The sequence below is a fragment of the Schistocerca americana genome, chromosome 4 (assembly GCF_021461395.2).
Source record: "Schistocerca americana isolate TAMUIC-IGC-003095 chromosome 4, iqSchAmer2.1, whole genome shotgun sequence".
Classification (NCBI taxonomy): Eukaryota; Metazoa; Arthropoda; class Insecta; order Orthoptera; family Acrididae; genus Schistocerca; species Schistocerca americana.
The window spans coordinates 162,515,193-162,541,108 of record NC_060122.1 but is presented as its reverse complement, the minus strand read 5'-3'; the positions used below and the strand labels follow the sequence as shown (position 1 = coordinate 162,541,108).

General features: G+C 43.2%; 1 protein-coding gene across 1 annotated transcript in view; it reads left to right on the top strand.

The window, feature by feature from the left end:
* LOC124613330 (hemicentin-2-like) overlaps nucleotides 1-25,916 on the top strand; it is a 793,017-nt gene that overhangs the window by 477,506 nt on the left and 289,595 nt on the right. The window contains exon 3 of the mRNA XM_047142026.1: nucleotides 14,568-14,776. Coding sequence (XP_046997982.1) covers nucleotides 14,568-14,776 — 209 coding nt within the window. The remainder of the gene's footprint in view (nucleotides 1-14,567; nucleotides 14,777-25,916) is intronic.

Sequence of the window (25,916 nt, the reverse complement as noted above, 5' to 3'; positions counted from 1 at the left end):
CTTCGCGGTTGCGAACTTATTCAGAATCTATATAGCTTTGTGATCAGTAATTCTGGTGTTAAGTTTCTCGCTGTTCACATTTCTGCTACTTCTTCGATTTACATTCAGACCATAGTCTGTAATCATTAGACTTTTTATTCCATTCAACATCCCTTCAGCACATCTTGTCATTCTTCCCCACTTTCACTGAGGATAGAGATGAAATCAGCGAATCATATCATTGATATTATTTCATGTTGAGTTTCAATCCCACTCTTGCAGCTTTCTATTATTTCCGTCATTGCTTCTTCGATGTCTACATTCAACAGCAGGGCGAAAGAGCACATCTTACACCCTGCTGAATCCCAGCACTTCGCTCTTGCTCTTCACGCTTATTGTTCCTTTATGGTTCTTGTACGTATAATATATGTTGTATTGCTCGTGTTTCCCCGTTCCCCATACTTAACCCTATATATCAACCGCAACGTCCGGGCGGCCTCTCTGATGCCTTTACCTTCCCTAAAGACAAACTGATCATCATGTGACACTTAATCAATTTTCTTTTCTATTCTTCTGTATATTACTCTTGTCACCTGCCTAGATGCTTGTTCGGTTAAGCTGAATGTGTGATAATTCTTGCATTTGTCTGCTCTTGCAGTACTGGGAATAGTGTCGATGAATTTGCCCACAATTTTAGTGGTGTATCGTCTATCTAATACATTCTACACACCAAACTGGATAGTGGTTTTGTTGCCGTCAATGATTTTAGAAATTCCTTTGGGATATTTTCTATCTCGTCTGCCTCATTTCGTCTTAAGCCTTCCGAAGCTCTTTTAAATTCTTTTCCTTATAATTGATCTCCTACCTCTCCTCAAACGACTGTGGACGCCCTTTATGTACTCTTACCACCTATCCACTCTTTTCTCTGCATTTAATAGTGGAATTCTTTATGTTATCGCTATAGCTTTTAATTTCGCCGAAGGTTGTTTTTACTATACTGTATGCTGGGCAGTCCTTTCAAGAATATTATATTTTCCTATTTCATCACAGTTTTTAGGCAACCATTTCGTCTTGGCTTCCTTGCAATGCCTATTTATTTCTTTCCTAAGTGTCTTGTATTTATGTGTTTTTGAATTTCCCTGAATGTTATTGTACTTCCCTCTTTCGTCAAACAGTTGAAGTATTTCTTCTGTTACCCATGGTTTCTTCACATCCTCCATGTACCTACGTTTTTCTTCCCAACTTCCCTTTTCAGAGCTGTACATTCCTCTTCAACTTAACTGCCTATTGAGCTACTCACTATCGCAATCTCTAGCCTGGAGAATTCAAGTGTATCTCTTCATTTCTTAATACTTCCGTATCATACTTCTTTGGGCTTTAATTCTTCCTAACAACTGTCTCAAACCTCAGGCTGCTCGTCATAATCACTGTATTGTCATCTTAATTTTTGTATGGTCATGGGTATGCTTTATAATCCAATATCTTATTTAGATATCCCTGCCCTACAATTATGAAATCTGAAATATTCCCGCATCTCCCGGCCTTTTCCATCTACACCTCCCCCTCTTGCGATGCTTGAAAAGCTTGTTCACTATTACTATCTGAAATTTCTTGCCGATCTCAGTCTTCCTCCTCTCTCATTCCTACTTTAAAACCCACATTCTCCCGTAACCATTTCTTCTATTCCATCGCATATAATCACATTCCAGTTCCGTACTTATACTTTCAGAAGCCTCACATACTTTCTGTATCTCTTCATCTGCTTGCGAACTGCTATTGTCGGTGCTGATTTGCTGTAGATTCTGATGAGAACAACCCTATTACTGTACCCTTCACAGTAACTCATCTCTGCCCTACTTTCGTATTTATAACGAGTGTTACTCCCATTACACCATTTCTTGCTTCTGTTGATACTACATCAAACCAAGGTCGGCCAGAAATTCTGCATACGTGTGGAATTGCTGCACATGTTCAACATCCCCACAGTGTGCACACTTATCACACGTGCAGAGAGGGAAACGGACAGTCACAGCTTATTTAGTATAAGCCTATAAGCACACACGTCGTCGCTTCTCTTTACCCACTAGCTGGGATACACTGTACTTGGGGTATTCTCGTGGTCTATGCAATGAAGACTTGGGAAGCTAGTGGTTATTCCATCTCCCTGTCAACAAATGTCTCGCTTATGAAACAAAACATGAAAACAGATGGTGCATAAATATGGTGGATTGGTCTTACTTCCACTATAGGTACCTACATACCCTTGACGGCAATGGTATGGAACATGTCTCTCATAATTACAGGATAATTTTTAAGCATGTAAGTGTACCTTGAACACCGATTTAATACCAATTTTTACAGATAACAATGTTCACCTAAGTATCATGGCGCTAGGTGAAGCACAATGAGTAAATAACAATTTTAATTAGAAATAGAACGAAATTCGTAACCTAATTACGAGGGCAGTTCAATAAGTAATGCAACACATTTTTTTTCTCGGCCAATTTTGGTTGAAAAAACCGGAAATTTCTTGTGGAATATTTTCAAACATTCCCGCTTCGTCTCGTATAGTTTCATTGACTTCCGACAGGTGGCAGCGCTGTACAGAGCTGTTAACATGGCGTCTGTAACGGATGTGCGTTGCAAACAACGGGCAGTGATCGAGTTTCTTTTGGCGGAAAACCAGGGCATCTCAGATATTCATAGGCGCTTGCAGAATGTCTACGGTGATCTGGCAGTGGACAAAAGCACGGTGAGTCGTTGGGCAAAGCGTGTGTCATCATCGCCGCAAGGTCAAGCAAGACTGTCTGATCTCCCGCGTGCGGGCCGGCCGTGCACAGCTGTGACTCCTGCGATGGCGGAGCGTGCGAACACACTCGTTCGAGATGATCGACGGATCACCATCAAACAACTCAGTGCTCAACTTGACATCTCTGTTGGTAGTGCTGTCACAATTGTTCACCAGTTGGGATATTCAAAGGTTTGTTCCCGCTAGGTCCCTCGTTGTCTAACCGAACACCATAAAGAGCAAGGGAGAACCATCTGTGCGGAATTGCTTGCTCGTCATGTAGCCGAGGGGGACAATTTCTTGTCAAAGATTGTTACAGGCGATGAAACATGGGTTCATCACTTCGAACCTGAAACAAAACGGCAATCAATGGAGTGGCGCCACACCCACTCCCCTACCAAGAAAAAGTTTAAAGCCATACCCTCAGCCTGTAAAGTCATGGTTACAGTCTTCTGGGACGCTGAAGGGGTTATTCTGTTCGATGTCCTTCCCCATGGTCAAACGATCAACTCTGAAGTGTATTGTGCTACTCTTCAGAAATTGAAGAAACGACTTCAGCGTGTTCGTAGGCACAAAAATCTGAACGAACTTCTCCTTCTTCATGATAACGCAAGACTTCACACAAGTCTTCGCACCCGAGAGGAGCTCACAAAACTTCAGTGGACTGTTCTTCCTCATGCACCCTACAGCCCCGATCTCGCACTGTCGGATTTCCATATGTTTGGCCCAACGAAGGACGCAATCCGTGGGAGGCACTACGCGGATGATGAAGAAGTTATTGATGCAGTACGACGTTGGCTCCGACATCGACCAGTGGAATGGTACCGTGCAGGCATACAGGCCCTCATTTCAAGGTAGCGTAAGGCCGTAGCATTGAATGGAGATTACCTTGAAAAATAGTGTTGTGTAGCTAAAAGATTGGGGAATAACCTGGTGTATTTCAATGCTGAAGAAAACAACCCCTGTTTCAGAAAAAAAATGTGTTGCATTACTTATTGAGCTGCCATCGTATATTGATGATGAGAAACGACAAAGTTTATGTAAGGCACAAATTCACGGCACGTTGATAAACCCAAGCAGTTGCGTAAATTTCCGACAGTAATAATCAATTGAAACCTTCACTTATTCATTTTCAAAAAATGGTTCAAATGGCTCAAAGCACTATGGGACTCAACATCTGAGGTCATCAGTCCCCTAGACTTACAAGTATTTAAACTCTGCTAACCTAAGAACATGACACACATCCATGCTCTAGGCAGGATTCGAACCTGCGACCATAGCAGCAGCGCGGTTCCGGACGGAAGTCCAATTTCATTGCGAAGAAGAATCTTTCACACACGTAAGTAGATCCAAACATGGACATAACTCCCACAGTTTAGTGATGCAAGCATGGAAATTGTTGCTGCAGAAAGTTTTCGAAGAATTCTTTTGCACTTCGTACTGCAAAGAATTTGTCCTTCAGCCGTGTATTGCACCGTGTATTGCACTACGGGTCCATCAGTTCCATCTGTATACGATTCGGAGCATCCGCAACTGATGCTAAAAACGGTCGTGCAAGGCAAGGAATGATAGACACGCACTCTTAACATCTAGATACAGTGCTTGAAATTGTGGCTTACTCTTTGAAACTACTGACAAGTGTTCTTTAAATCTAGTACTTTCGTGGCCCAAATCAAGGGTAGAGAAATGTGATGTGTTTTCAGAAAATAGTTCGCGCTCCCAGAGAGAAAACTTCCTTCCAAAAGCAATTATTTTCTCCAACATGTCAGTAATTAAATTATTTTCACCTTGCAAACTGACGTTCAGGCTGTTACGTGAGACGTAATGTCCACAATTAATGCAAGGTGCGATATCCAACAAGGGTATTCTAATTGCAATTCTCTCTCCTCCTTCTCGTGTGAGAAATGTGCTACGGCCAAACATAAATCAAAATGTCATGTCAGGATTGTATCGTGACTGAGCCAGCGTATTTCGGTTTAGTGAGGTAAGTCGCCGTGCTCCTTTCCTGATTCCTCCAAGAACTGACGAAACTGGCGATGCGTAAGCCCATGTGTTTTCAGACAGTTTACGGTACGCATAAAATTTTGCATAACGTTTTCTAACGTTACTGATTCTGGACAAAGCGCCTCTCGATGTAGAATGCAATGAATTCCATACACCGTCTTTTCTGTGCTTTTGGCGCAGCAGTACTATGAATCCTCTCTGATGGCCTCGCATTGTCGGTGCTCCATCCGTGGTCAGTGTGATTAAGCAATGCCAATGCATACCGTCACCACCAATCGCTTTCTCGGCAGCTTGGAGTAAATCTACAGCTGTCGTACTCGCTTTCAGAGTCTCTAATACCAAAACATCCTCCGATACAAGCAGAGCGTTATAGATACTTGGAATGTATATCACCAACTGAGCTGTATCTGCAAGATCTGTTGCTCCATCCAATGCAACAGAGAAACCTACGAAGTCCTTGTTGTTGTTGTTGTTGTGGTCTTCAGTCCTGATACTGGTTTGATGCAGCTCTCCATGCTACTCTATCCTGTGCAAGGTTCTTCATCTTCCAGTACCTGCTGCAACCTACATCCTTCTGAATCTGCTTAGTGTATTCATCTCTTGGTCTCCCTCTACGATTTTTACCCTCCACGCTGCCTTACAATACTAAATTGGTGATCCCTTAATGCCTCAGAACATGTCCTACCAGCCGATCCCTTCTTCTGGTCAAGTTGTGCCACAAACTTCTCTTCTCCCCAATCCTATTCAATACTTCCTCATTAGTTATGTGATCTACCCATCTAATCTTCAGCATTCTTCTGTAGCACCACATTTCGAAAGCTTCAATTCTCTTCTTGTCCAAACTATTTATCGTCCATGTTTCACTTCCATACATGGCTACACTCCATACAAATACTTTCAGAAAAGACTTCCTGACACTTAAATCTATACTCGATGTAAACAAATTTCTCTTCTTCAGAAACGCTTTCCTTGCCATTGCCAGTCTACATTTTATATCCTCTGTACTTCGATCATCATCAGTTATTTTGCTCCCCAAATAGCAAAACTCCTTTACTACTTTAAGTGTCTCATTTCCTAATCTAATTCCCTCAGCATCACCCGACTTAATTCTACTACATTCCATTATCCTCGTTTTGCTTTTGTTGATGTTCATCTTATATACTCCTCTCAAGACACTGTCCATTCCATTCAACTGCTCTTCCAAGTCCTTTGCTGTCTCTGACAGAATTACAATGTCATCGCGAACCTCAAAGTTTTTATTTCTTCTCCATGGATTTTAATACCTACTCCGAATTTTTCTTTTGTTTCGTTCACTGCTTGCTCAATATACAGATTGAATAACATCGGGGAGAGAGAGTCCTTAGCCTGATTTATTAACTGCCTACGCACATTGTCGGCCACAACACTTCTAAGTCGTGTCACTGTTTCTTTGGAATGGCCGATTTCTTTAAACCTGCTAAACGATTGTGGGACACGAAACTTCTGCAGCATCAATGAGACTGTCTTTCACAAACTTCCCTTTCGAAAAACGATTTTCTGGATCTTGCTATTCTTAATGCAAGTTTCAAACTTACTCGCAGTCCAGATGGACTGTGATTTTCATTCTGGAAAATTGAACAGTACATTGTATAGTAAAATACATGCGAATGTAATACAAGAAACGAAGAGTTCAAGAGGTATCAATTATTATGACTATTATTATTAATGCGCCCCATCCATTTTCACAAGCGCATTGAATATGGCTTGCTGTTCTGCACTGTATGGTATACTACACACGTCTTTACGAAATGAGTTGTAGTGTCTTACAATCGTGAACCTGGCACTATCCCCCTATTATTCGGTGGCACAGCAAACATTGTGAGGTTTCACCTGTCGTGTTTAAATGACTGTGCAGACAGACATCCCGTTCTTTGCTTTTTTGTGATACTCGCCATTTCCAGGTATGTCTCATATAAAGCTTCAGTCGCCAGAGGGAAGCACAACTGTATGTGCCTCGGTGCCCCCTGTCTATATTCCGCTTTGCCCGCTGGCTGAAATGTGCACACCTGTGTCACTCTTCCTCATTTTTGCACAGTGTGCAGCTTTTGGCCGGCGATGCCTAATACGACTACCTTTTATCCATTTCACTTCACTGATCCCCACGTTTTTTTTTTTTTTTTTTTTAAATTTAATCGTATGGCTAGGGCCCCCCGTCGGGCAGACCGTTCGCCGGATGCCGGTCTTTCAATTTGACGCCACTTCGGCGGGCTGCAGTCGATGAGGATGATAGGATGATGATGAAGACAGCACAACACCCAGTCCCTGAGCGGAGAAAATTGCCCGACCCAGTCGGGAATAGAACCCAGGCCCAGAGGATTGACAGTCCGTCACGCTGACCATCCAGCTACCGGGGGCGGATACCTGATCCACACTATTTCTAGAATGAGCATCAGCATTTCTATTTTCAGATTCCCTGCGACGTTCAAACTTCTGACATTCCACGCACCGACTCGTACGACGTTATTCTTTCGCTGGTTATTCAGTCTTTCCCTCGTGGTCACCGCCCCATTGGCAATCCCCTTTGGGAGATTCCAATGGGAGACTAGTCCTCAATCTCTTGCCAATGGAGAGATCATCTTGACCTTTTTCAGTTACTATCAACGTGTCCTGTTGATGGAACGCAGCCATTTCCATTGCCTTCTGCATCCACATACAGTTGATTGTTGCTAATCCTTCTGCCTTTTTGGGGCGGTTCCTCAACCCAAAGGCCAAGATAGTGTTCTTAATGTCAGTCTGCTCCTCGGCACTTTCTGACAAGGCTGTTGGCAGAATGAGGGTGATGACTTATACCGCAAGCCTTTGGCCGCCATTGCTGACGAAGTTTATTCACAATTAAAGCAGTGTCATGAAAATGATATAATTTTTAGGTGCATTCAGCTTTATATGTTGGTACTGTAACTTCCTGGAAGATTACAAGTGTGCGCCGGGCCTAGACCTGACCTCGGGAGGAGTGTTTGTGGGTCACGCTTTGGTATCTGAGTAGGTAGCACACTTGCCCGCGAAAGACGAAGGTTCGGCGTGTTGTGGGTTGGCAGGAGAGCCAACACCCTATTAATAGAGGAAGCCGACAGGCACGCGTTTTAGCTCACGCAGGCTGGCGTGAGGTCTGGAACAGGACAAGGACATTAGAATTTAGAAAAACGTACGTAGCTAGTGGAATATTTAACTTTAATCCATTAACGGTGAACGTCGGTCTGACGGTACATGAATCACAAGATCAATAGCAAATCATAATGGCGCCTTGCTAGGTCGTAGCAAATGACGTAGCTGAAGGCTAAGCTAACTATCATCTCGGCAAATGAGAGCGTATTTTGTCAGTGAACCATCGCTGGCAAAGTCGGTTGTACAACTGGAGCGAGTGCTAGGAAGTCTCTCTAGACCTGCCGTGTGGCGGCGCTCGGTTTGCAATCACTGATAGTGGCGACACGCGGGTCCGACGTATACTAACGGACCACGGCCGATTTTAAGGCTACCACCTAAGTGTGGTGTCTGGCGATGACACCACGCGGCGCTTCAAATCTCGGCCCGGCACACAACTTTAATCCGCCAGGAAGTTACCCGTCAGCGAAGACTCCGCTTCAGAGTGACAATTTCGTTATGGAAATAGATGGATACTCTCCGTAAAATTTGTTGCGAGTAGTGTTAGTAGCACAGAAACAATAAATTTGAACGGCGGCCATGGTGCAGCAGTTTTTCATGTATCTCATTGTTTACGACGTCGTATCTTCTGAACTATGACGGAAAGCCTTCGAGCAAGACAGAAGTAATATCCTGCATTCCCCAAGGAAGTGTTATAGGCCCTCTATTGTTCCTGAACTATATTAACGACATAGGAGACAATCTAAATAGCCGTCTTATATTGTTAGCAGATGATAGTGTCATTTACCGTTCTGTAAAGTCATCAGATGATCAAAATGACTTGCAAAATGATTTAATTAAGATATTTGTATGACGCGAAAAGTGGCAGTTGACCCTGAATAAGGAAAAGTGTGAAGTTATTCACATGAGTACTAAAATAAATCAGCTAAATTTCGATTACGCGATAAGTCACACATATCTGAAGCCTGTAAATTCAACTAAATACTTAGGGATTAAAATTACAAATAACATAAATTAGAACGATCACATAGGTAATATTGTGGGTAGAGTAAACCAAAGACTGCGATTAATTGGCAGAACACTTAGAAGGTGCAACAGGTCCACCAAAGAGACTGCTTACACCACGCTTATCCGCCCTATTCTGGAGTATTGCTGTACAGTGTGGGATCCGCATAAGGTGGGACTGACGGATGGCATCGAAGAAGTACAAAGAAGGGCAGCTCGTTTTGTATTATCGCGAAATATTGGAGATAGTGTCACAGATATGATACGTGAATTGGAGTTGCAATCATTAAAACAAAGGCGTTTATCGTTACGACAGGATCTTCACATCAAATTTCAATCACCAGTTTTCTCTTCCGACTGCGAATACATTCTATTGGCAGCCACCTACATAGGGAGAAATGATCATCACGATAAAATAAGAGAAATCAGTGCTCGCACAGAAAAATGTAAGTGCTCGTTTTTCCCGCGTGCTGTTCGAGAGTGGAACGGTAGAGAGACAGCTTGAAGGTGAACTCTCTGCCAGGAACTTTATTGTGAATAGCTGAGTAATCACATAGATGTAGGTTGGTGCTTCTTACACCCATAGCGATTCCGGCCTCAGAGTAGAAAGAGATGTGTGCTATACACACGTACGTAACCTCCATTTTTTATAATGTGTGTGGTTATTAAATGTTATCGCAGCTTGGAAAATTTATATCGCTGTAGAGATAATTGAAGGGAGCAGCGGAAGAAAGTACTAACCTCTCCGTTTAGAAAGGCTTAGTCTTGTCATGCAAACAGTTGCGTTTGCAAATGCATCACATTCTGGTGACAAGTAGTCCACAGCTAGAAAATACTGTCAGTTAAATTATGTGATTTTATTTTGGGGGGTATTTATGCTCTTGTCTTTGAGTTTAATCAAACTTATGAAACTCAGAATACTACCTTATGGATTACCACTTTCTTCCGCCGACCTCTTCAGTTTACCTCTGATGCGAAGATATTATCGGCAGAACTGATGTCGGCCGTATTGCTTGGGTACAGAGCTTGCGTTGCTACACGGCAGAGCGGACGCGATCAAAGCACGTGTGCGCGCCCCCAGCGTAATGCATCGTGCCTGCCCACACACCTCCGCTCGCGTAATGGCGCGTGTTTGCCTTATGGCGGGCGGGAGCAAGGGCGAGTGCTCCACAGGGCAGTGTGGGCCCTCAGCCGTCATAACACAGCAGCGGCCATTTGTTTAGATGGGCGTGTTCGATCATCTCTGACCATAAATGCCGCACCTGCGCGTGCGACGGAACGCCGCGACAATATACGGCCGGCGACCGGTGTTTTATACGCAGTGGCACGGGGAGGGGGTTGGGGGGGGGGGGTGTTCCGCGTGATAAAGTGACGGGCACACGCGGCCGAAATTAGTGGCTCAGGAAATGGACCGAGTCAGAGATAAACGTCGCGGAGCTTCTGCCGCGTCCCCACAAACGCGAAACACGAATTGAGGAAGTCCTTACTCGTATATTACGATTCAGTGGCGCTTAACCACTCGCTGACAGCACGGGCCTGTTGTTTCAGCTTAAGATAAATGATCTTCACAGAGACAATGGCAAACGCCGGAAAAATTAGCAGCACAAGAATGGAATAAAAGGAAACTCCACAATGAAGAGATTTTATGGTTAAAGAGGCCCTTGAGAACAGCACCCACTACGAAATTCCCAAAATAATTAACAGTGTTAAATAGAATTAACCTTGACATTCGTGAATCATAATGTTAATGGCAGCCGGCCGGGGAGGTCGAGCGGTTCTAGGCCCTACAGTCTGGAACCGCACGACCGCTACGGTAACAGGTTCGAATCCTGCCTCGGGCATGGATGTTTGTGATGTCCTTAGGTTAGTTAGGTTTAAGTAGTTCTACGTTCTAAGGGACTGATGACCTCAAATGTTAAGTCCCTTAGTGCTCAGAGCCATTTGAACCATTTTTTTTTTGGTTATGGAAATCTTTAGATTAAAGACGGTTTTGATTCAGTTTTCTTCGCTAGCGTATTTCGTACAAGCCTCTACACGGATCTGAAGCCTTAACCTACCACTACTATTTTCACCTCCACACACTACCCTCCATTGCCAAAATAAGTAACAGGGACAGTGATCTAATGAATACAAGACAAGGTACTTGAAGTGTTGGCAGAAGAGCCAACACCGTGTTGCTAGAGGAGGCCGAAATGCACGCTTTTAGGCTCACGTAGATTGGCGTGAGGTCTGGAACAAGGTAAAGTAATTATCCTATAAAGAAAAGAACGTAGTTCTTGGAATACTTAACTTTAAACCACAATTGGTGTACACCGCTCTTGACGGTACATGTTTTCCATTTCAAGATACACTGGTACTGGCGCCTTGCTAGGTCGTAGCAAATGACGTAGCTGAAGGCTGTGCTAACTATCGTCTCGGCAAATGAGAGCGTATTTGTCAGTGTAGTTTCGCTAGCAAAGTCGGCTGTACAACTGGGGCGAGTGCCTGGACGTGTCTCTAGACCTGCCGTGTGGTGGCGCACGGTCTGCAATCACTGACAGTGGCGACACGTGGGTCCGACGTATACTAACGGACCGCGGCCGATTTAAAGGCTACCACCTAGCAAGTGTGGTGTCTGGCGGTGACACCACAGTACTACTCCTCCAGCAGCGGGGGAAACAGGTATCGCTCTGCTGGGTACAAGCGCATCTGGGAATACTGCGAAACGTGCTGAGATGTAGGAGCCAAGTAGGATTGCGAGACAGCCAACGTGACCTTATGTTTAGGATTGTTGTTACTAATCTTTTGCTACTTCATAGGAGCCTTATGAAAAACGAGTGATCAAGGAATTTTTAAGGACATGCGGAAGAGAAATAAGGAATAGTTATAATTTAAAGGAAACAGCCCTAGGTCACTATTTCTAACCAATTAACCGGGTTTTGACTCTGCTACGAGTGTCTTCCTCAGAATTTAAATCAAAGAAAGGTTTATAACACGGTCACAGAATTATGACTAAAAACGTATGATACAGAGTATAAGTACAGAATCGTCGTGAAATATGTTCCCTCCCCAGGGAACATCTCACACCAGACGAGTGAGAGTGGTAGATTAATGGAGGTGTACGCGTACGTGGAGAACTTGTTTGCGCAGCAATCGACGACATAGTGTAACTGAATTGGAATTATATTAATACGTTCAGCTGCTAATGGGCGTTGATATATATCGACGGGGACAGGTGAAAATGTGTGCCCCGACCGGTACTCGAATCCGCGATCTCCTGCTTACATGGCAGACGCTCTGTCCATCGTTTTTTTCCGATATAGTGCGTTGCGTTTGGTCTAGGCGGACGTCCCATGTCACCCATTCAAGTTCATCGTTGATCCATTTACTCAGTCTTTTTGGTACAGAGGGCGACTAAACCTCTGACCGGACAAGCTGAGCTACCGTGCCGGCTCCATCTGAGTCACCGAGGGCACAGAGGATTGTGCGACTGCCGGGACTAGGGACTATTCCGCGCACGCCTCCCGCGAGACCCACATTCTCACCTTGATGTACACACACTACGTTCGTAGTGTAACACCCCAACACACTCGTTACTCGCAGACGACATTCTTACCAAGTCCCGTAAGAGATCGGGGAATATGTGTGCATCCGCACAGAAGAAAGAGATCATGGCCGGTATTGCCAGAACTACACTCCTGGAAATTGAAATAAGAACACCGTGAATTCATTGTCCCAGGAAGGGGAAACTTTATTGACACATTCCTGGGGTCAGATACATCACATGATCACACTGACAGAACCACAGGCACATAGACACAGGCACAGAGCATGCACAATGTCGGCACTAGTACAGTGTATATCCACCTTTCGCAGCAATGCAGGCTGCTATTCTCCCATGGAGACGATCGTAGAGATGCTGGATGTAGTCCTGTGGAACGGCTTGCCATGCCATTTCCACCTGGTGCCTCAGTTGGATGCTGGACGTGCAGACCGCGTGAGACGACACTTCATCCAGTCGCAAACATGCTCAATGGGGGACAGATCCGGAGATCTTGCTGGCCAGGGTAGTTGACTTACACCTTCTAGAGCACGTTGGGTGGCACGGGATACATGCGGACGTGCATTGTCCTGTTGGAACAACAAGTTCCCTTGCCGGTCTAGGAATGGTAGAACGATGGGTTCGATGACGGTTTGGATGTACCGTGCACTATTCAGTGTCCCCTCGACGATCACCAGTGGTGTACGGCCAGTGTAGGAGATCGCTCCCCACACCATGACGCCGGGTGTTGGCCCTGTCGTATGCAGTCCTGATTGTGGCGCTCAACTGCACGGCGCCAAACACTCATACGACCATCATTGGCACCAAGGCAGAAGCGACTCTCATCGCTGAAGACGACACGTCTTCATTCGTCCCTCCATTCACGCCTGTCGCGACACCACTGGAGGCGGGCTGCACGATGTTGGGGCGTGAGCGGAAGACGGCCTAACGGTGTGCGGGACCGTAGCCCAGCTTCATGGAGACGGTTGCGAATGGTCCTCGCCGATACCCCAGGAGCAACAGTGTCCCTAATTTGCTGGGAAGTGGCGGTGCGGTCCCCTACGGCACTGCGTAGGATCCTACGGTCTTGGCGTGCATCCGTGCGTCGCTGCGATCCGGTCCCAGGTCGACGGGCACGTGCACCTTCCGCCGACCACTGGCGACAACATCGATGTACTGTGGAGACCTCACGCCACACGTGTTGAGCAATTCTGCGGTACGTCCACCCGGCCTCCCGCATGCCCACTATACGCCCTCGCTCAAAGTCCGTCAACTGCACATACGGTTCACGTCCACGCTGTCGCGGGATGCTACCAGTGTTAAAGACTGCGATGGAGCTCCGTATGCCACGGCAAACTGGCTGACACTGACGGCGGCGGTGCACAAATGCTGCGCAGCTAGCGCCATTCGACGGCCAACACCGCGGTTCCTGGTGTGTCCGCTGTGCCGTGCGTGTGATCATTGCTTGTACAGCCCTCTCGCAGTGTGCGGAGCAAGTATGGTGGGTCTGACACACCGGTGTCAATGTGTTCTTTTTTCCATTTCCAGGAGTGTATATACTTACATGGAGATGGCTGCAGTCCGAGAGAACAAACACCATATCCATATAAGTATATAGTGTAGCTGAGGCGGAATAATGGGAACCAGTCCGCATTCGCCGAGGCAGATGTGTAAAGCGCCTAAAAACCATCCACATGCTGACCGGCTCACTGGACCTCGATACAAGTCCGCCGGGCGGATTCGGGCCGCGGATCAGGCACTCCTTCCCAGCCCGGAAAGCCGTGCGTGAGACCGTGTGGCTAGCCGGGCGAGCTAGTCTATATTTTGTAGTCCTTTCTGGTTTATGCATTACTTTCATTGCTTTGTCGGTTGTAAGCCTGATGTGTTCAGTGAACTTCAGTTTGTCGTCACTGTGTAAATCTAGATATCTGGGGTTCCTTTTAAGTTCGCCTTTCAGTAGTAAGTACACCGTGTTATTGACTGCAGTTTCAGGAGTGAGTTGCCACTGGCAGAAGGGGTAAGGGTGAGAAGGGACGAGTTTAGGAGGCATGTAAATGCAAATACTATTTTCTCAACAGTGGCCACTGGCATTTTCAGCTGGGTTCTCACGACGCCACGTCCGTCTGTCGACAGCTTCGACGTGCGCGGGCGGCCGTTCACGAAGGCGCTGTACTGGTCGGACGCGGAAACGCTGGGTCCGCGCGGCTACTTCGTGACGGGGCTGTCGCCCGCTGGGCTCACCATCGACGCCGTGACGCTGGACGACGAGGGTGTCTACCGCTGCCGCGTCGACTTCAAGGACTCGCCCACGAGAAACTTCCAGGTCAACCTCACCGTCATCGGTATGTCCTCCATCTGACTTATTCAGCTTTGAAACATTTAACTCTACATCCGTACGCTGCCAACCACCGTGCACTGTCTATCAGGGAGTACGTCCCCTCGCACCAGTTGTTATGGCTTTCCTTCTTTTCAATCACGTATACAACGTGGAAGAAATGATTGCTATAATGCTTCTGTGCTTTCTGTAATTAGTATAACTTTGTCTTCAAGATCCGCATGGGAGTGACAAGTAGTGTTACCGAGTTCCTACAACATGAAATACACTGAAGAAAAAAGCTGTCAGTGAGACATAACAAGCACCGCCGAAGAAAATATTGTTCTTGTTCAACATAAGTGTGTCTTTGTTAACACGAAGTAATGAGTGCTATATATGGGGGATCTCATGTTGGTTTCATATTTCTGATTATCCAGAACACTTTGTAACTTTCTGATTCGATTCTTATGTCTCTTAAGTCTTGTAGAGACTCCTCTTTGCCTTCGTTCTTCTTGATGACTATTAGGAACTCTAAACGCCATTTGTATATATTGCTCTTAAATACTTTAAAATATCGGCTTATGTGACATGAATTATTCCTTTTTCTTTTGATCCCTCATGGACAGGGGACATCAGTTGGTCAAGTAATTATCAATGATTTTCGCCAACAGCCGTAAAATTGAGATGCTTTTTTTTAAATTTTACTGCTTCAAGACTACTTGTGTAGCACTTATAGTCATATGTTATTGGACACTTTCCTTGAGTTGTCAAGGCTGGACGCCTGGTCGGTTAAGCAGGAGATGAAGTTTGTGATGTCTGAAGATGGGTGTAATCCCGAAACGCGTAACATGTTCTAATAAAAGAGTCAATTGAACATCTCATGACTTTATTGCGATTGTACAGCATTGGTTGTCAATTATTAACTCCACTATGTCATCTTCCGGCCCCATGTGCATTTCTCAAAAGTAAACGACATTGACATACTGTCCCGTATATTCTTGGATGTCGTGAATTCAAAACCGTACCCTAGATTCTTCATTCGAGCACTTAATTGCGAGTTGCAATAAGTCATCGAATGAAGCACCTGGGATACGGTTTTCAATTCACATCCAGGAATATATGATACTGTATGACAATATCGTTTACTTTTGAGATACGCATATGGGGCCTGACGATGGCGTAGTGGAGTGCCGAAACTGGTAGTCAAAATAAAGCGAAATAACATCTCATTTACACGGCTGTTGGCTAAAATTCATTGATAATTTAACTATTACAGTTTAACGTCACGGGTCATCAAGTTGCGTAGGCTGTTATTACCCTAGTGAACTGTATCAACCGGCAGTATGATTACACGTGTTGTTCCGAGCAGAACTCCACTCGTTTACTGCCGGACGCACACTGTGACGAAACATTATACAATTGTGTCCGAAGGACGTAAAAGATTCAATAATGAGTTGCGGACAGCGACAGACTGAAAATTACATGATGACAACTAGATAACGAACATAGACTGTGCACTTGTTGTTGGAAATATACCGACTACCTGGGGCTTCGAGCGTGACGCTCGTTTACAGAAGCGCTTATTTCCGAAACTAAAATTTGATAAAATCTAATACTACTGCATTTCAGACGTAAACGTAAAATATAGAAAAATTCAAATACATAAATACACAAAATGCTATGAAGTGAATTTGCTTAACCAAAAGCTGCATGATTAGAAAACGCTAAAATAAAACGCACTATTTTATGAGACGGAAGTTTTAGCGGTAGTGGAAATTCCCAAAGTTCGACAAGTATTTTCTAAAAAGTAAAATTTCGAAAGAGTTGCATCCCTTAACATGAAAATTTTGGATGTGATTATCTTTTTAAATATTAAGATTTCAGAAGAAGTAAAGCGTTTTGGTTGTAAGAGAAGAAAGAGGACTTTCAGATAACCAATGTCAGTATGCAAACTGACAGTTATTAACAAGATAGAATTTTTACTTGCACAAGGTCCACAGATAGCATGAATTGTGAATATTACCTCAAATAGAATGTTTATCTGAACAAAATATACAGTTGTCAACGTAAATCGGGAAACTACATTATGAAAAATGAAGTTAATCAAGGTGCTGTGTAAATAATAAACTAGTTATTTTATGTAATACGGTACACGCAATACTAAAGGAAAGAAAAACGAAAAGGGAAAGAAAAAATAATAATATAAGCGTCAGGAGTGGTATAACAACATGTAGGATAATCCCACACGACTGTGCTAAAATTTTTAAATACCGTTCCAAGCTACAGGCTTCTAGCATTTTTGCCTATCTACGAACAATCGTCGTACGAGGAATCGCTTGAGTGCGAGGTTGCAAAATGCCAGTAATGTTTACGGTTTTCGACGACCCACATATTGTTTACCAATCGACCGCAGTATTGGCTGCCGATGGCAACAGGGGGCGGGATTGGAGGTATCCGACATGTCTGAAAGAACAGACACTACGCGAAACGCGCAGTTATGATACATATTATGTAAACTGAAGAAGGACGGTGAGAAAGGAAAGGAAATAGAAGGGAGTACTGGTATCAACTGCATCAGGAGAATGTGCGGTATCGGCGGCGAGGAGTAAAAATAAGTGCCAGGTCAGGACTCGAACCTGGGATCTCCTACTTACCTGGCAGTTGCGTTAAGCACATCGACACACTAACACAGTGTTTATGCAACTGCGGGGACTATCTTAGCACACATCACATTCCCCCCAAACCCTGCATTCTCTGTTCATATCTTCCATATCTAGAGATTCGTGCAGGAAGTCGGACGTAATTGTGCACCCGCACTGAATGTGGTGGATTCATTGCCCGTCGAAGCGAATCCGTTGTATGAAAGCGCGCTGCGCTGTCCTTTCTTTCGGACATTTCCAAAAGAACAGACACCACATCTTCACATAACTTTCCCCCGCTCCTCTTTCAATTTACTTAGCTGAACTGCTTAGTCGTCAAGTAACTCGCTACAGTGCTAGTGCGCTGTAACAAAATATAGCAGTGTCACCGATAAACAGAGTTAACATTGCATTATCTCTACAACAAAAGTTGCTGACGTTGATGCTTCGTCAGAGAGGAATCCAGAGGAATTTCGCTGAGTGAAACAGAAAATGCGCATGTAGTATTTGATTATCTGCAAGATGAGTCAGTGGAATTTGTGGAGTCGTGAACATTCTACTGTGCGGACAATGTACATGAGGAGCACAATGAAGTCGTTACGTGTTTAACAAGTGAAAGTAACGGATGTCGAGGCTTATAGTCTATTATCCTTGTCGGACAGGGAGCCACAAATTCCGTCTGCAGTGAAACGTATCAAGGGACAATCGTTCAAGGAGATGGTATTAAACATAATTACGAACATGATGATCTTTCATCACGCATAGTGAAAAACAATTATGTACAAATTTCGAATAATTTCGCAATAATATGAACGTGTAGCGTATAATACGACTACGAATATCAAATCTTTGGTGTGACGTCATAAGCGCGTGACGGCGTGTGAGATCGCTCTCTAAGTTTTCATCTATTTTTAGGTTTCAGATATATATTTTAACTGTTTTTGTGATAATATTTACTATATAAGTGACTTATTAGTGGTTTCTTCATTCACCTCTGCATTTCTTGTGGCCTGATATTTGTGAGTGCTCCGTATCGAGCAACTTAACCTCTTACCCGTGTTTACATTCCGCGCTGACCAGTTGCAGCTGTAGCGGCGCATCGAAAGCTAAGTACTAATTAATTGTTCGTGTATAGTAGTTTATTTAGGAACTTTAGTAGTCTTCAACCGGTGTTCTTGGTGTTTTCCGGTGAAATAACTTCAGAAGAAATTTTTGCGAACTGCTTTCAGTTTCGTTACTGTCATTAGACGTTTGATTTTCTTTCTGTGTTACTATTTTGTTATATTCTCATTTGTTGTTGATTAATACTGTCAATAATAGTAGTTACTTCCCTTGTAGAGCAAGTTTGTGATAATTGTAGTCAGTTTTTAACATCTTCTTATTGTAGTAGCGGAACTTAGATAAAGTTGTTTTCTTGTTTCAATAATTGTAAAATTTTACCATGAGTGAGAAGTGTGGGCTTTGCCGTAGGTTCGTGAGTAGTGGATTACGGTGTGAGACTTGTTCGAAGTATTTTCACTGGGGGGAATGCAGTGGGGAAGCCAGTGGGCTTTCTGGTGAGATCCTCTCCTGGAACTGCAGGTTATGTAGCAAGAGTAAGTTGATAGAGGAGCAGGAGCGTAAGATCTGTGCCCTTCAGGTGCAGTTGAAAAACGCACAGGAGGAGCTAGATAGGATGAGGAGGGAGAAGGGGGTTGGGGAATGGGAGCTGGCTGTTGGCAAGAGATCTGCTAGGAGAAGGAGATTTTCAGACAGTTTTACTATTGGTGTTTGTAATAGATATGACCAACTGTCAGAGTCTAGTGGAGAGGAATCTCTAGTAGCTGTAGATGTAGGAAGTATGCAGCAGACCTCAGCAGTTACGGTGGCTAGGACAGTTGCAAAGTCTAAGAGAAGGAAGAAGGTTCTGCTGTTAGGTAGTTCTCATGGTAGAGGTGTAGGCCAGCAGTTGCAGGAAGTTTTGGGGAGTGAGTACCAGGTCACCAGCATTGTGAAGCCTAATGCAGGATTGGCTCAGGTGACTTTTAACATAGGGGGGTTATGTAGGGATTTTACTAAAGAGGATCAGGTAGTGATTGTGGGTGGGGCTGGTAATAGTATTGATAGGGATGGGGAGTATGACATAGATGGTGACCTGGAAAAGATAGCCACTCAGACTGGCAACACGAATGTGCATTTCGTGGAACTGTTTCAGCGTCACGATCGGCCTCATCTTAATACAGCCGTCAGGCGTAATAACATGAGACTTGGGGGTGCGCTGATGACAGAAGGCATGAGTCACATTTCAGTGGTGTCGGTGGAGTCTATCAGTAGGACGGGTTTCACTAGACATGGCCTGCACCTCAACAGGTATGGGAAGGGGAGGTTGGCAAAACTTGCAGGTGACAGCATAGGTGGGGGTGGTGGGATCACTCATGGGAAAATTCCGGTAGTTGTGGGTGTTAGAGCTGTACCTTTTTTAGATTGAAGTCAGCTGATAGGTATTCCTGCTTAAGGGAAGTCTCTCTAACAAAGAAGCCACTTTCTACAAAGCTTGGGTATCCGATTAATGAGGGAATTAGTATATTTCATCAAAATATACAAGGTATTAGAGATAAAGTTAGTGAACTGCTTATAGATGTTGACTCTGAAATTATTGGTATATCTGAACACTTCTTAAATAAGGAGATAATTCAGAGGCTTCCTTTACCAGGATACAGGTTGGCTGGCAGCTTTTCTAGGAGCTCTTTGCGGTGTGGGGGAGTAGCCATGTATGTGAAAAACGGTATCCCATTTGAGTCAATTGATGTTTCAAAGTACTGCACTGAAAAGGTGTTTGAATGTTGTGCAGGTGTGGTTAAATTTAGTGGAGCTAAACTTCTTACTGTTGTTATTTATAGATCCCCAGACTCCGATTTCACAACTTTTTTGCTAAAGCTAGAGGAGGTTCTTGGTTCACTTTATAAGAAATACAAAAAGTTAGTTATATGTGGTGACTTCAATATTAATTGTATAAGTGATTGTGCAAGGAAAAGGATGCTGGTAGACCTCCTTAATTCATATAATCTTATGCAAACCGTATTCTTTCCAACGAGAGTGCAAGGGAACAGTAGAACAACCATAGACAATATTTTTGTTCATTCGTCATTATTAGAAGGGCATTTTGTTAGCAAAAAGGTGAATGGCCTTTCCGATCATGATGCACAAATTTTAAGTCTAAAAGATTTTTGTGTTGCAACACATGTTAAAGATAGTTACCAACTTTTTAGGAAAGCTGATCCAGTTGCTGTACAGACTTTTGTAAACCTTATCAAGGAACAAGAGTGGCAAGATGTTTATAGTGCTGATACAGTAGACGATAAATATAATGCTTTCCTCAAGACTTTTCTCATGCTCTTTGAAAGTTGTTTTCCGTTAGAACGTTCAAAACAGGGTACTAGCACAAACAGGCAGCCTGGGTGGCTGACTAAAGGGATAAGAATATCTTGTAGAACAAAGTGGCAATTATATCAAAACGTTAGAAACAGTCAAAATCTAAATACAGCAGCCCATTACAAACAGTATTGTAAGGTGCTTAAAAAAGTTATTAGGAAGGCAAAAAGTATGTGGTATGCAGATAGAATAGCTAAGTCTCAGGATAAAATTAAAACCATGTGGTCAGTCGTAAAGGAAGTGGCTGGTCTGCAGAGACAGGTCGAGAATATAGAATCAGTGCGTAGTGGGGATGTCCGTGTTACTGATAAGTCGCATATATGTAGAGTACTTAATAATCACTTTCTGAATATAGCAGGTAAACTAAATAGAAACCTAGTCCCAACAGGGAATCATATAGGGCTCTTAGAAAAAAGTGTTCCGAGACTGTTACCTGAAATGCTCCTCCATGATACTGACAAGAGGGAGATTGAGTTAATAATTAAATCACTAAAGACCAAGAACTCTCATGGATATGACGGGGTATCTAGCAGAATACTGAAGTATTGTTCCACATATGTTAGCTCAGTACTTAGCCATATCTGTAACTTTTCCTTTAGGAGTGGTCGGTTTCCTGACCGATTAAAGTACTCGGTAGTGAAGCCACTTTATAAAAAGGGAGACAGGGATAATGTTGACAATTATAGACCTATTTCTATGCCATCGGTGTTTGCTAAAGTTATCGAGAGGGTTGTATATACAAGGTTACTGCAGCATTTAAATTCACATAATTTGCTGTCAAATGTACAGTTTGGTTTTAGAAATGGCTTAACAACTGAAAATGCTATAGTCTCTTTTCTCTGTGAGGTTTTGGACGGATTAAATAAAAGGTTGCGAACGTTAGGTGTTTTCTTTGATTTAACGAAGGCTTTTGACTGTGTTGACCACAAAATATTACTGCAGAAGTTGGAACATTATGGAGTAAGGGGAGTAGCTTACAATTGGTTCGCCTCCTACTTTAAGAACAGAAAGCAGAAGGTAATCCTCCGCAATATTGAGAGTGGTAATGATGTTCAGTCCCAATGGGGCACTGTTAAATGGGGCGTTCCCCAAGGGTCGGTGCTGGGGCCACTGCTGTTTCTTATTTATGTAAATGATATGCCTTCTAGTATTACAGGTGATTCAAAAATATTTCTGTTTGCTGATGACACCACCTTGGTAGTGAAGGATCTTGTGTGTAATATTGAAACATTATCAAATAATGTAGTTCATGAATTAAGTTCGTGGCTTGTGGAAAATAATTTGATGCTAAATCACAGTAAGACTCAGTTTTTACAGTTTCTAACCCACAATTCAACAAGAACTGACATTTTAATCAGACAGAATGGGCATGTTATAAGCGAGACGGAACAGTTCAAGTTCCTAGGCGTACGGATAGATAGTAAGCTGTTGTGGAAAGCCCATGTTCAGGATCTTGTTCAGAAACTAAATGCCGCTTTATTTACCATTAGAACAGTATCTGAAATAAGTGACATTTCAACACGAAAAGTAGTATACTTCGCATATTTTCATACGCTTATGTCATATGGTATTATTTTTTGGGGTAATTCTTCTGATTCAAAAAGGGTATTTTTGGCTCAAAAACGGGCTATTCGAGCTATGTATGGTGTAAGTTCGAAAACCTCTTGTCGACCCCTATTCAATAGTCTGGGAATTTTGACATTGCCCTCACAGTATGTATTTTCTTTAATGTCGTTTGTTGTTAGCAATATTAGCTTATTCCCAAGAGTTAGCAGCTATCACTCAGTTAATACTAGGCAGAAATCAAATCTGCATGTGGAATGCACTTCCTTGACTCTTGTGCAGAAAGGAGTGCAGTATTCTGCTGCATCAATTTTCAATATGCTACCACAAGAACTCAAAAATCTTAGCAGTAGCCCAAACACTTTTAAGTCTAAACTGAAGAGTTTCCTCATGGCTCACTCCTTCTATTCTGTCGAGGAGCTCCTGGAAGAGCTAAAAAATTAAGCAAATTCCAGTGTTACATTCTTGATTTTCTTTATTTAAACTAACGACTTGTCATCTGAATATGTTTCTTATATTTCATTTTATCTGTTTCTACAATCGTGTTATAATTTCATGTATTGACTCGTTCCATGACCATGGAGACTTCTCCTAAATGTGGTCCCACGGAACAATAAATAAATAAATAAAATAAAAAATAAATAAATATACGAAGGAGGACAAGGCGCCCTTGCCGGCTGGAGCGGCCGAGCGGTTCTAGGCGCTACAGTCTGGGACCGCGCGACCGCTATGGTCGCAGGTTCGAATCCTGCCTCGGGCATGGATGTGTGTGATGTCCTTAGGTTAGTTAGGTTTAAGTAGTTATAAGTTCTAGGGGACTGATTACCTAAGAAGTTAAGTCCCATAGTGCTCAGAGCCATTTGAACCATTATTGAACAAGGCGCACTTGTTACAAAAACTGGAGTTCGCCTTCGACCTAGATGGTGCGAACCTATATAATCATTGTGGTGCGCCATTTTTCATTCGGTGTTCCGTGTTCAAGATATGGTTAGTTTCGAAAACTTTTTGAATGCCGACGTTGTCAATTTTGTGTAGTGTAAAACATACATCCCATAGGAGGCTGAGGTCTCCACCTCGCGAACACTCATTTCCTGTCGCCCCCCTGATGCACATGGTGAATCATTAGCATTTAACATTTTTTCTGTCATCATTGTTAACACAACACTTTCAAATGAGCCTTACTAAAAATTGCACTGGCGACCTCACACTCAAGGAGTTCGTTGTCAGTTGTGCGGCTGGATCACAGTTAGTAGTAATTGAGGGGAAATATGTAGTTTACCGGAAGTTATATCTGGAGCTCCCTAAGGAAGTATTATGGTGCCTCTGCTGTTCAAAATCTATATAAAGCATTCAGAAAACTATATCATCAGCCGCCTTAGATTGTTTGCTGATGATGCTGTTGTTTGCCGTCCAATAAACCGATTAGAATATCAAACCCAATTGCAGGATAAGTTAGATAGGATATCCGCATGATACGAAAAGTGGCAGTCAACCCTAAACAAAAAAGTGAGGTCCTCCACATTAATACTAAAATAATTCCGTTAATTTTCCGTTACATAACAGTCCAGAAGTGACCGTGTACTATGTTAGACGCAATAGCTCACACGGTAACATTAATATGTTCAATTTTACCTGGAGCTGTTCGAGAGTGGAACAGTTGAGAAATAGTCTTAAAGTGGATTTGTGGACCTTCTGACAAACGCTGAATGTTCATTACGGAGTAATCATGAAGATATACATATCCGTTTATAATTTTCGGACCAGTATTGTGCGGTTGCGGGACGTTCCAGATTGAGATACACAGAATCGTTACGGAGCGTTGAAATACTAGATTATGGTTTCCACGAACGATAAGGAGTTTAAAATGTACGGGTTACAGAGGGGTGCTACCAAGATGAGCAGCAATGCCGCCGACCGGTGGTGACTCTCATCGGTGCCCGGAGGTGATTACTCCAGGAATCGAGCTTTGTAATTTCGAATCACGGTCGTTACTAGGGTCAGGAAGGAAATGCGTTCCAACTACGAGGGAGAGTAATGAAGTGTTAACTCGCACCCCCAACTAATTAAGTTAGGTAATTAAGGGTACGCTGTTTGCAGGTGCATGTAGAGATAGTCTAACTGTGGGATGGAATGGATAGTGCGGGTCGACGTGCATTTATCCACCATTATAATTAAAAGAAGCAAGTCTATTGTGCCAATGATAAACTGCATTAACAGTGCACAGTGTAAACCTAGAATTTACAACATTTTACCAGCTCGTTTTGCGAGGAAAGTTCTCAGAAACGCACAAAGTCTTTGTTATAGACCATTTCACCCCACTATAATTCGTTGAATATCTCTGTGACAATCTCGTAATGACCTAACAAACTCGTTACTGATGTGTAACTTTTCGGTGATATTCTGCTTCGTAAATTAATCCAAGGATCCAAAATTGGTGAAAAATACTGAGTGATCGGGAATTTTTCACACAACATGTTTCGTGCGTGAGTTGTTCTTTCTTGGATTCCAATTCATCTCCTCAGGATGACTGAAGTAACGCATTTTCATTTCCCTCGGACATAAGCGCATCATTAAAAAAAGAAAATTATCTATACTCTCATCTGCATCAACCACTTCATTCACAACGTCATTAACTTGAAAATAGCCATTACAAAAATTTTTTACATTTTACTCTATCCCATCTACCTCATTTCCTAATCTAAATTCCACCTCAGACAAGTTTTCCTTTATAACTTTTTATTTATACATGAAAATTCTCAATGTTAACTTTACTTTTATTTCTTTCTGCTGCTGATCTCTCAGAATAGACGTCTGGAGCACAGCATTGTATGGTAGCGAGTTATGGGCAGCGGGACAACCGGAACATAAGAGAATCTTAGTGCCTGAAATGTGGTGCTACAGAACGTTGAAAATTAGGTGAAAAGATAACATAACGAATGAGGAGTTTCTCCGTAGAATAGACGAAGCAAAGAATACTGGCTATATGATAGGACTTCTGTTAAGACTTCAGGGAATAATCTTCAGGGTAATAGAGGCAGCTGTAGAGGACCAAAACTGTAGGTGAGGACAGGGAGTGGAATACACCCAGCACATAAATGAGGAAGTACGGAAGTAGTGCTTTTCTGAGATGAAGAGGTTAATGCAGGAGAGAAATTCGTGGCGAGCCGCAACAAACGAATCAGAAAACAGATGAATAAAGACTGTTGCTTTTATTTCTACTCTACTTACATTGTGCCAGTCTAGATGGTACCCCGCCCACTTTCCTGTCTACTCAGTGTACTTTCAACTTAACATTATTTATCTTTTTTCTGAGAGAACAAACATCGTTTGACAGCAGTTTTACTTGTTCGTGCACGGCATGTTCAAGGGTTACAGTCGTCTGCTCTTTACTTGGACTGATGAACGAGATCATTCTTGCAAAAATTTTCTGCGTCGAAATATGTTTGTTCCCTTACAGGTGTTCTCATTTTCTTGCTGTCTCTACTTCCCCCATGTCTGAAAACTATTCAACTTCCTCTACCACTTGCTCAGATTTTTTCTACCGAGCATTCCTCA